At 36.1% G+C, this 13,039-nt stretch overlaps 1 protein-coding gene across 1 annotated transcript; it reads left to right on the top strand.

Moving 5' to 3' along the window:
• Positions 1-1,920: 1,920 nt before the first annotated feature.
• LOC127867643 (marginal zone B- and B1-cell-specific protein-like) lies at positions 1,921-11,650 on the top strand. Its single transcript, XM_052408954.1, has 4 exons — positions 1,921-2,300; positions 5,865-5,977; positions 9,449-9,553; positions 10,106-11,650. Exons 1-4 carry the CDS (start codon positions 2,073-2,075, stop codon positions 10,284-10,286), a joined length of 627 nt encoding a protein of 208 aa, XP_052264914.1. The 5' UTR covers positions 1,921-2,072; the 3' UTR covers positions 10,287-11,650.
• Positions 11,651-13,039: the final 1,389 nt, after the last annotated feature.

The following is a 13,039-nucleotide window of genomic DNA, read 5'->3' as shown; positions in this document are numbered from 1 at the left end:
TCAACCAATCAACAACTAGCACGTGTTGAAACAGATGCTTATGGACAATCAAAATTATAGTTTTGTTTTATGCAAATTAATATGTCAATAAAATGTAGGTGTTTTGTCAGAATAGAACACTCTCCGCTTAGATTTTGAGGTGAACGGATCGAGAAAGATCCAATAATGTAGTTGTCAGACTGTCCTTATATATTTGAAAATATGAATTATATTAGATATTTAATTAGACTCGAATTCACATATATGGCGTTGTTGTTGAGTATTTTATTCCACGTTGTTATACGGATTAATTGACATTAAAGGAAAGGGACGGACTTGCCCTATTCGCAATGTAGCAAAATGCAGTTAATGCGAGTCACGTCATTATGGCAATACGCGCATGACGTGAAATTGAACGATTATGTGACAACGTGTAACGCGGCGAACGAACATGTATGGTTATGTTCAAAGACCATCGATATCATATCGTTCGTATTTCGTACAATTGTCGGCAGTTGAGCTTGATCGCACAAGCACGACGCATTGTATATAATGCGACACACGACAATCACCAAAGCAAACGACAGTCACCGTCAATCGAGTAAATCTCGCGTGCTTGTGTTTTATTTCAAGTTATTAATTAGTGTTTGTAAATAATCACAAAACCGATATCAGATACATGCGTTTACTCGTAAAATGAAGACATATGCAACAATTATTCCAATTTCTGTCAAGGATGGAGATGATTGAACCAGGGCAGCTCCAGGATTTCTGGTTAGGGGGGGGGGGGCGGTATATTCAAACATTTGCTGGGGGTCCGGGGCCGCTAGGAAGCTCCACGATTTTAGTGCTTTTGAAGGCTTTGACAACCACTTCTCGAGCATGTCACACCTTATGTACTTTTATCATAGTACCTTCTTATAATGCCAAATTACGTACTAAAGCGGTTTATCCACACGTGCGCTAAAACTATTGACAGGCAATGCATGATAGCAATGGATAATGGTGATTTCTTCACATAAGTGGGAGTATAAAAAAGAGAATATAAATGGCAAGTTTTACCATCTTCCAACAGCTTTGGGATAAAAGCTTGTCAAGGCTTCTGCATTTTCGCTCGTTTTGGCATTAGCGCATCCATCTTTGTTGACATAAAATGCAGCGAAAAGAGAATCAATGTGTACAAATGGGGATGCATCAGAATCGCAAAGTTTGACTTGAAAAACCGGGCGACAGAGAATCGAAAAACCGGGCGACAGAGAGTCTAAAGTTAAAACATTTAGCGATTGTCTGTGATTAGTGGATAATGTTGTGAACGAAAAAAAAGAAAAATTAAGTTAAAGTTAAAAGTTAAGTGTGAAACATCAATTGAATCGACTTTACTTTGGCGATTTTAGGAGGGGGGGGGGGTGTACGCCGCGTCCGCCTCCCATCCCCCTTGGGTCCGCCTATGATTGAACCGATAAGTTGTGCGAACGGAGAAATAGATACACGTTCAAGATTGTAAACAAGGGAAACATGTAGATACGGTAATAATAAAATTATAAGTGTAAGGAATTGGTTATATATCTAAAATGGTCACGTGCGCGCGTGTTGGCTGCTCAAAAATATATTGCATACATATCCGGTTAGGGCCGCAAGCTGGATCAACTTCTAATAGCCCCCTCGTGTTCGTTAACACAGGTAGTCTCCGATATATTATAATGTTTAAAAGTGGTGAATTATAAATAAGTGTCATTTATAAGCGCATATGTTTCTATGAAGTTTTGACAAACTTCCGTATAACGTCGAGTAGAGCTAATAACCATTTGACGTTTAAATATATTGTTTCACAAGAGCAGGGACTTATTCAGTTTGTTTGTATAGGTCCCTGACAAGAGAGAAACGCACCTACAAAGGAAACCGTTTTACCCGTGTCGACAACGAAAATTAATGTTGCATAATCCGGAAGTTGATTTGTAACTTTCGTTTTCAGATTGGCTACATGTAAACAAATTATTGTTCTGGTTAAAATTGCTTAACAAATTAAAATAACAGTATACAAAGATCTTCGACTGGGTTTTTAAACCGGACAATATTAATCTTGTTTTATAAATATGATGTTAAATAAGAGACAATCTTCAATATCTTGTGCCCACCTTATTTGTTTGATATTTGCCGGTGTTTTGTGCCTGGGGGTGGGTCAGAATGTGGTAACACAGAATGAGGATGGCTCAGAAGGCTCCATTACTTTCAAGACTCCCAAACTGGATGATGAAGAGGCACACAGCATGCATATGCCTTCTCACCTGAAGTGTGATGCATGCACTGCAATCGTTTATCAGGTTTGTAAAACAAGTTCTTGTACCAATATTGTCTGTAAGCTACTTTTTATTAGACACTTGTGCACAGCTCAACTGTCAAATGTTCAAAACAATTGTAGACAGCTGACCTTTCGTATAATATAGAAAAACAACCAAATTTTGGATGCTTTTAGCCAACATTGCTTTTGCCTGTGTTGATTTCATTTTTGGCATATTAAGTATAAATGTTAAAATGGCAATAATAAAATCAGCATGTGCAAAGTAGCTTATTATATTAATAAAATCATTGCATAACAATAACATATTGTATCCCAGTGTGACCCAAATTCGACGATGTAACGGTTACATGAAGCAATACTTAGCAAAAAATGAAAGAAAATAATGAAATGTTTAATAGCAATAGTACTTTGTTGACTTAGCATCTGTTTGGATGGCTATATGGTAGTCTTGGTCTTCTTTGCTGTTGATAATCAAAATTCCCACCTCAGCTCTCGAGTTAGGCAGTGGAGGTCTTTTGGTAATTTCCTCTGCTTGCCACTGTCTGTCTGGATACTGCATGTATGCTTCAGCTCCCCATGCTTTAACTGCCTTTGTTGCTGAGCCATCTGTTAATGTCTTTATAAATGCTTCCTTTTTTCAAGCATAGCCAGCATCAGGTCTTTCTTTCTTGCATCACTGCGCTTGTCCTTTGTGGTGAAATGGGGGCTTTGACACAGATTGTGATTTTTATGTTCCTATTTTCCCAGGGAGGGCAGTTTGTCAGTAAGATTCTTTGGCTCCTCATCTGCTGGCAGCTGATCCTGCTGCTTTCTTAACATTGCACTACTTTCTTAGACAGAGCTAGATCTTTTCAATCTTCATACATTACGTCTTTTCATTCTGCTGTGCTTCTGGAGATCCTCTGAGAATGTGGCTTTCCTTATCTGCTTCATGGCTTTGCATTATCATTCTTTCTGTAGTGTAGGAATGCCTGTGGTCTGTTTCATCTCTGTAATTGCAATGGTTCTTACTGAACCTGTGGAGATGCACAAAGCCTTGTTCTGGACTCTGTCCAGAATCTTGTGGACTGAGCAGCCGTCATTCAGGAATTTTAGCCATATTCCAGGACTGATGAGGTCTTACGATTTTTCCTTGTTAATGGTTACTCACAACTGGGCAGTCCAAGTTGATATCATGTCCAAAGCCAGTTGCTGTCTGTATGTGGCGCTTGTTGCAAACTCATCGGTGAACCAGATTACTGGGTCATCTGCTTACAGGGCTGCTGGAACTCTTTTGGTAGTACTGGTATGATGTCATTGATGAAGAGTAAGAAAAGGGTGGGTGTATGAGCCAAAGCATGTGCAGCTGAACTTCATATCAAGGTTTTGCGTATCTCTTTGAGGGTGTTTTTCGGATCCATATTTCTCCTCTTTTTTGAGACTTTGGTCCTTTCCACACCATGGTGGTGTTTCTCTCTTGCTTAATTTTGATAAGTGTTATTTCCAGCTTAATCTTAAAGTTTTTTGACTTGCTTTCTTGGAGTTTGATGTTGTTCTCCTAGCTGACCTGGTTCTTTGCTTCCTCACTTTTTTGGCTCAGGTTGTCGTGCGCATTCTTTAATTTTTTCATAGAGTTTGGAGAAAATGTATTCCTTTCCCCTCAAGGTATTGTTTCTTTTCCTGTTTTGATGATGCTTGTGTTGAATTCTTTCTATGACAAGGCTTTTTCTCTGTTTTTGGAGGACCTTGATGGTGTCTAGTGATAGCTTCTTGTTGTTGAGCCAGTAGTAGTTGACCAGTTCTAGTTCTTTAACTTGTATCCTTGGCGGTGATTTTTTGTGGATGTGCTGCTTCCTCTTTTTAGTTCTTTTTATGAGGGTATCACTCTTTCCTTCTTCCTTACTTGACAATTGCTAGCCTGCTAGCCTGCTAAACATTGTTAACCTCTGATCTAGAAGGGTTTCCCCTCTTGCAATTGGGCTTCATTTATGCTATGCAGCAGATGTTTTCACTGTGTACTTGCAGGATATTCTATGTCTTCCTGTTTCCTTCTCCTTCTGCATTCTAGTGCACAATTTTTATATTTGGTTTCTCTATATTTCTGGTTTATAGTGTGTCATCAACTTGACTGTCACTCTATCAAAGTAGTCTGGAACTGCACCTGACTAGTTGGATTTCAGTTTTTAACTCCCAAGTGTCATGTTTGGTTGTACTGATGTATAAATTAGTGCAAAGGTTACTAAAACAATAACTGGTGAACTTATTATTTTAACTGTTTAAATGACCTGTTCACTGAAAAACCTTAAACATGTTAAAGGATACATACAAAATGTCATATTTCTTTGTAACGTAATTACACATTGTTGGTGGAGAACACACATTAACAAACAAAGTTCATCTCTCGTTTCATCGCGATTTATTTCTGTTGAATATTTTCTAATACAACGCTTGCTAATGTTCATGAAATACAATTTTACAGTGCGGCGGCCAATATGGCCGCCACAACAAGAAAACGTGACTGCTGTATTCGATTGTCAAACTTAGACTATCTTTTTAGAAAAATGAAAAATCAAAACTGACCAAACAGGCCGTATACATTTTCTGATTTGTCATTATAAATATGACGGCTGACTGACTCTCTTTTGTTCCGATTCAATGAAACGGGTGCTAGACAGAAATTATCTTATTTGACCATGTCAACGAATATGTTTTGATGGCTTTTTAAGATAACTATATTCGGATTGTGTTTCATAACTTATCTTGTTTGACATCTTTAAGTATATACCTATAAGCAGTCATGTTTTGACTTGCACCGTGATAACTGTGGTACATTTTAATGTAAACTTAATAACGTTCTCTTATGATATGGTAGTCCATATAAACGGACTGCGAGAGCCTTTGATAATTTTTGCTATGGCGGCTCTGTCAAAGCAGCCCATTGGGCAATAAAGCTTAGAGTTGAATTATTGCAACTAATGATATCATATGGTAAATATTTAAATTAAGATTTTATAATTTTATTTAAACCAATATTTCTCTATAATTAAACATCTATTAATAATCGCCAAAATTCAAGAATCCTATTTATGAAATTATGGTTGTTGTGATAAAAGATTTATTAATAATTTTCTACAATTATTAATTTATAAATACCAACTAAGTTACTTTTTGAACATGAATTGTTATACCCCTTGGTAATAGATTTGCAAATGATTTTGTATATAATCATTCATGCAAAGAAATGACCAAATTCAAAATGTTCATTATCATGTTTTATTTTAGTGGTGCCATTTAGGTTGTATCTCTCATAGAAATGTTTGTATTTGTTATATTGTTAATTCCATTTTTATTTTCCAATGTTTGAAACATACTCAATGTAAGATTTTCTACCTTTCTTTCAGGTGGACTTAAACGTTACTACTCTGTGCATAGCGAAACCACATCATTTCTCTTTACATAGTTATTTATTTTGATATTTGCAGGATAGCCTTTGTAGCCAAAATTTTGATCATTTACTGTTGATACTAAGTTTGACATAAAGAATGTTTGTTTGTATATAGGGCAAAAAAACAAACTATGCATGGTTTCATTGTTCTGTTTCTTTCAGTTGACAAAAGTATTTGATGAGTTTCATAGCAAGAGAAAGTCGTTGAAAAGTATACCAGAGTCTGAGATGTACAGAATTATAGAGGATGTGTGCTCAGGCACAATACTGGATACGTGAGTAATCATTTCATGCCTTCTATGGTAGATAGTTTGCCAATAATATGGAGTTTTAAATCACAAACTTTAATCTGTTTATGGCCCTGGCATCTACTGATATAAGTGAATGATTGTCCATGTGTTTGTTAGCTCAACTTTTCGAAGAAAAATGAGAGCTATACTACTCCCCCAGCGTCGGCGTCGCCGTTGGTGAAAGTTTTTTTATAAAGTCGAAAAACTTTAACACTACAAAGATAATTAAATCAAACTTGGAATACTTCTTTATGGCAACAGGACAATGGTGTATGTCAAGTTGCATTTCTCTGTCAGAATTATTTTTAGAGTTATGCCCCTTTTTATCCTTAGAAAATTGAAAATTTGGTTTAGTTTTATGTTATCAAAGCTATTGTTTTCTTACTTGCAACACTTACTAAAAATCATAAGGGGACTGTGCAGGCAAAGTTATGAAACTCTGACTGGTATTTTGACAGAATTATGGCCCCTTTTATACTTAGAAAATTGAAAATTTGGTTAAGTTTTGTGTTTTGGTCCATTTACGCCTAAAGTATAATAGCTATTGCTTTCAGACTTGAAACACTCACTAACTATCATAAGGGGACTGTACAAGACAAGTTGCATAACTCTGGTTGGCATTTTGACAGAATTATGGCCCTTTTTTGAATAAGTAACTTTGAACATTTTGTTAAATTGTGTGCTTAGATCCACTTTACTTCTAAAGTATCAAGGCTATTGCTTTCAAACTTCAAATACTTTCTTACTTTCATGAGGGTACTGTACCTGGCATGTTGAATTTGATTTTGACCTTTGAATGACCTTGAATCTCAAGGTCAAATAAATAAATTTTGCTTATATTGCCGTAACTTCTTTATTTAGGATCAGATTTGATTCATACTTTGACAAAACAACACTTACCTGACATACCACACTGGACTCCACCCAAACCATCCCCCACGCCCCACCCCAGAATCCCCCCCAAAAAGTGTTGTTTGTTTTCCTTTTTACGCCCCCAGTAGGGTGGCATATAGCAGTTGAACTGTCTGTCAGTCTGTGTGTCCGTCCGAAAACTTTGCGTGCATGTGTATCTCATGGAGCTGCACATTTTGAGTGGTGAAAGGTCAAGGTCATCCTTCAAAGTCAAAGGTCAAATATATGGTGTCTGTCCGTCCGTCCAAAAACTTTTACATTGGTCATTACTTTTGCAATATTGAAGATAGCAGCTTGATATTTGGCATGCATGTGTATCTCATGGAGCTGCACATTTTGAGTGGTGAAAGGTCAAGGTCATCCTTTAAGGTCAAAGGTCAAATTTTGCAATATTAAAGATAGCAACTTGATATTTGGCATGCATGTGTATCTCATGGAGCTGTACTTTTTGAGTAGTGAAAGGTCAAGGTCATCCTTCAAGGTCAAGGTCAAAGGTCAAATTTTGCAACATTGAAGAAAGCAACTCGATATTTGGCATTCATGAATATCTCATGGAGCTGAACATTTTGAGTGGTGTATGGTTAAGGTCATCCTTCAAGGTCAAGATCAAAGGTCAAATTTGCAATATTGAAGATAGCAACCCGATATTTAGCATGCATGCATATCTCATGGAGCTGCACCATGTGAGTGGTTAAAGGTCAAGGTCACCCTTCAAGGTCAAATTTTGCAACATTGATGATAGCAACTCAATATTTGGCATGCATGCGTATCTCATGGAGCTGCATATTTTGAGTGGTGAAAGGTCAAAGTCAAGGTCAAATTTTGCAGTATTGAAGATAGCAACTTGATATTTGGCATGCATGTGTATCTCATGGAGCTGCACATTTTGAGTGGTTAAAGGTAAAGGTCATTCTTCAAGGTCAAGGTCAAAGGTCAAATTTTGCAATATTGAAGATAGCAACTCGATATTTGGCATGCATGCGTATTTCATAGAGCTGCACATTTTGAGTGGTAAAAGGTCAAGGTCATCCTTCAAGATCAAAGGTCAAATTTTGCAATATTGGAGATAGCAACTCGATATTTGGCTTGCATGCGTTTCTCACGGAACTGCACATTTTGATTGGTGAAAGGTCAAAATCAAGGTCATCCTTCAAGGTCAAAGGTCAAATTTTGCAGTATTGAAGATTGCAACTCGATATTTGGCATGCATGCGTATCTGATGGAGCTGCACATTTTGAGTAGTGAAAGGTCAAGGTCATCCTTCAAGATCGAAGGTCAAATTTTGCAATATTAAAGATAGCAACTCCATATTTGGCATGCATGTATATCTCATGGAGCTGCACATTTTGAGTGGTGAAAGGTCAAGGTCATCCTTCAAGGTCAATGGTCAAATATATGGCTTCAAAGCAGCGCAGTAGGGGGCATTGTGTTTCAAGAACACAGCTTTTGTTTTTTCTTATTTTTGAAATATCATCTAATAAATGACCACACCCCCACATTATTCCCCCACTTCAATCCCCCCCAAACACACACACAAAATATTATTTTAATTATTTTTAACGGTAAAAAGTTTTTATTTTTATTATTTTATTTTTGAAGACCGTCCAACCATCCCACCCAAGCTATTGCTATCAAACTTGAAATATAATCTTATTAGTTTGTTTTATGTCTTTACAAATGTTCAATAGATTGTGGAAAATAAACCTGAACTCAGAATCGTCTATAATGTCCCACTTCTTTTAAACATTAGCCATCATTATGTTTCAATCATGGTCCTCTTCCAGTTAGAATTATGATGACTATATTACTTTGACCTTATTGAATATGAACAATTTCCCCATGATAGCTTACGTTATACTGTCAAGCACTCGAAAAGTTGAGCGCGTTGTCTTCTAACAGCTCTTGTTTTTCTGCCTGTCCATCCAATGTAACCCAAAATGTAATGTTTTTGTCTTTTATCCTTTGATATTTGCTGATGTCTCTGCACACTATCTACACACCCTTATTAGGTAACCTCAATTTGACCTTGACCTTAGGCTTTTCAGAAGGTCCAAATTATAGGAAAACCAAAAATAATGCATTTTAAGTAACATCCATTATGATTATTACAAAGCTTTGATAGTTGCATAGATGATGAACACTATAAACTCACCCACACCACCTGACCCCATTTTGATTATGACCTTATTTTAGTCACTGACTTATATAGGTGGGCATGTCAATCAAAACAGACATAGCAGACTAAGCTTCCTTCAGGGTCATGGGCATTTATTGGACTCAGGATCTTGTTTCTTAAGGCATATGTTTCATTTAAGTGAAGATTGAATGCACATGTTTTAGCTGCAGGGACTAAGTAGTCACTGTCTCTTAAATGACTAGCATTTGGTTACAATCTCATAAAGAATACCTGTTTGCATGCAAGTTGGACACCATATTTATATCCAAATTGCAGCTAATGTGGATTTGTTTTTCTAATAGTGTTATTTAAAGCTTCTTTATTTCTTTGTTGTTTTTTATGCATGTAATTTCAATCTGTCCATTCAGTTACGGTGTTAAAGATGTGAAAAAGGTGAAGAGACTGTCTGGACCTGGCCTTGAGGCAGAGAACGTTCCTGGAATCATGGCTGGTGGTGGAAAATGGCCAAATCGGTGAGAATGAAGAAGAAAATTTGTGTTATTTCTAGCCAAAATGTTTAGTTGTCATGGCCCTTGTTACACTTTGGGGGATTGGGGGCGGGGCCCTGAGAGGGGGGAATTTCGCGTCATTTTGGGCAAAAAGGGGAATTTTTAAAGATCTTCTCACCAACCATTCAACACTTAAAATTGCTATATTTTAATGTAATTTACATAAATATACATTTAATCAAAGGTTAATAGCACAATACTAGTTGGTAACAAAGGTATAAAAGTAAAAAAAAAAAAATTAACTTCATGATAAACCATCATTAAAAACAACAAAAGTTATATAACTGTGACTTCCACCTTTCATTTGCATTTAAGGTCAGAAGCTTTTTACAATGATCTTGTATGGAATATATAACAATGCAAGTCATCTTCAATATAAATGAAGATACGTCTATAAGCTAAGGATAAAGGGCTTGTTACCATGAGAAATACACTGGTAGTTTACTATTTAACATTAATGCAACAAGGCTATCATGTCTTCCACTCAATGGTCCAGCTATGATTGTTACCTTTCAGGATGAAAACCTTGTGCAGCCGGTATGTAGAGGAATTTGAAGAGGAAGGTCTATACAGAGAGTACAAGAAACATGATGGCAGCCTGCACCGTCTACTGTGTGAGAACTCAGCCCAGCCCTCCCTTACTGACGTCTGTCTGAACCTGCCTTCAGTTGGGAACAACCCTAAACAGGAATTGTAGCATCCGCCTTACTGCTTATTTTTTATGCAATCTCCTTGAAAGTTGCAAATCCAGGACAGGTCCACAAAGTCTGGGAATCTGTAATATGTTACTGGCTCAGATACTTGTTCATGATTTACCTGAATAACAATCTGTGTAAATATCACTGGTAAATAATATCATATTGTTGTGTAACCCAATCTATTATTTTTGAAATTCTTGGTAAAAATGGAAAAATCATTCAAGTTTTTTATTAAAGAGCAAATAATCGCAAATAAATAATTAGCATTTAATCGAGTACAATAATTATTATGGCTAGTGACCAATTTTGTATGTTCTCCATTTTGATTGCATTTGTAAAACTTTGCATAGATTGATACCATATACCTCAACATTAAACATATTCTGTTTCCTAGGAGCTTCTCTGCCTATGATGTCTCTGGTAAAAAACAACCATTTTAACATACTTTCAGAAGAAATCAGTCTTCAGCTCTGTATCATCTTTAATTAATACACATGACTTTGTTGTGAATTGATTGACTTATGCAATAGATATCCTTTGCTTTAGCCTTTACATAGTTTATATGCACACTTTTTTTTATTGGTGTTTTGATGCACATAACATTTATGTACTGTTTTTTATTCTTTAACACATCCATATTTGATATAATGACAGATTGTTGTTATCTAGAGATATCTGAGTATTTCATTTATGCTTTAAAAAGTTAGTTTTCTTGAGTATTGGAAAAAAACTTCCAGCAGGTGTTTTAAAACATCTTATTTTTCAATTATTAACCATTCGTGTTTAGGCCAACCAATTCTAAGACTTCAGTCCAAAACTAAAGAGAATTGTTCAAACTGTTTTGTTCTAGTAGTATTACACAGTTAATTATGAAATGGAATTTAATTCCTCTACAAATTGCTTCATTTTGTAGCCAGAATATACTGTATTTAAACTTTGAACATATTTATCTTGGGTCCAAGTTTTTTTAAGTCTTAGAATAAGATGGTGAATGCGTGCCTAATCAATCATAGGGTTTTGTAGCTAATGTGATGTTTCCAACAATTTCGCATTAGGAATGGATATAAGAAATAATGGTACAAAACATATTGCTTTATACAAGTTCCATTATGTTCGCCATTAGACATTGAATTTATTAATGTGATATTTATGATACATGTATATGCATCAAGTTTTATACGCTTGGAGTGTCGTACACTCATATTTATATGGCATCCTTTCTGATGACTACCATTTTCCATTCAGAAAATGTTTGTATTATATATTTTTGATACAGATTTGTGTTCCATGTTGTGTTGTGTAGAATTCAGATAGCGATTGGGTAAAATATAATGTTGCAAATAAATTGGAACAAAAGTCTTAATTCTAGTTTTTTTACCTTTTTATCCAGACCATTTACATAGCATAAGAATGAATTGAGCTCTGAAACAAACAATATTGGATTCCTGAGAATAAATGTTTAACAGAACAAAAACATGTTCCTGAGAATAAATGTTTCACAGCACAATTACATGTTCCAATACCTTTTACTGAATATTTTAAAAATATAACAGTGATTACAATAGAATGTGGAGCTTCACTTTGAGCCCTTAAATACAGGAAGTCTTTAAACCCATTTTAAGCTCATTAACACACAAAATTACACACAACTTAATCATGTTATACACAGCTAATAATGTTTTAATCACAAACATTAGAGGCTAATTTTTATATGAGCCGCACTGCGAAAACGGGGGTTTAATGCATTTGTGTAAAGTGCCGTCCCAGATCAGCCTGTGCCATCTGCAGTTTCTTTTCTTTACAGTAAACTTTATAAAGAAAGACTTGTAAATGAAAATCAGTCAAGGCAAATTGTGTCATCCCAACGTAGACTAAGCAGACTGTACATTCATTATGTTCCCAACGTAGACTAAGCAGACTGTACATTCAATATGTCATCCCAACGTAGACTAAGCAGACTGTACATTCAATATGTCATCCCAACATAGACTAAGCAGACTGTACATTCATTATGTTCCCAACGTAGACTAAGCAGACTGTACATTCAATATGTCATCCCAACGTAGACTAAGCAGACTGTACATTCAATATGTCATCCCAACGTAGACTAAGCAGACTGTACATTCAATATGTCATCCCAACGTAGACTAAGCAGACTGTACATTCAATATGTCATCCCAACGTAGACTAAGCAGACTGTACATTCAATATGTCATCCCAACGTAGACTAAGCAGACTGTACATTCAATATGTTCCAATTGTGTCATCCCAACATAGACTAAGCAGACTGTACATTCATTATGTCATCCCAACGTAGACTAAGCAGACTGTACATTCATTATGTTCCAATTGTGTCATCCCAACATAGACTAAGCAGACTGTACATTCATTATGTTCCCAACGTAGACTAAGCAGACTGTACATTCAATATGTCATCCCAACGTAGACTAAGCAGACTGTACATTCAATATGTCATCCCAACGTAGACTAAGCAGACTGTACATTCAATATGTCATCCCAACATAGACTAAGCAGACTGTACATTCATTATGTTCCCAACGTAGACTAAGCAGACTGTACATTCAATATGTTCCAATTGTGTCATCCCAACGTAGACTAAGCAGACTGTACATTCATTATGTCATCCCAACGTAGACTAAGCAGACTGTACATTCAATATGTTCCAATTGTGTCATCCCAACGTAGACTAAGCAGACTGTACATTCAATATGTCATCCCAACGTAGACTAAG

The sequence above is a fragment of the Dreissena polymorpha genome, chromosome 2 (assembly GCF_020536995.1).
Source record: "Dreissena polymorpha isolate Duluth1 chromosome 2, UMN_Dpol_1.0, whole genome shotgun sequence".
NCBI lineage: Eukaryota > Metazoa > Mollusca > Bivalvia > Myida > Dreissenidae > Dreissena > Dreissena polymorpha.
This window is presented reverse-complemented; position numbering and strand designations above follow the sequence as displayed.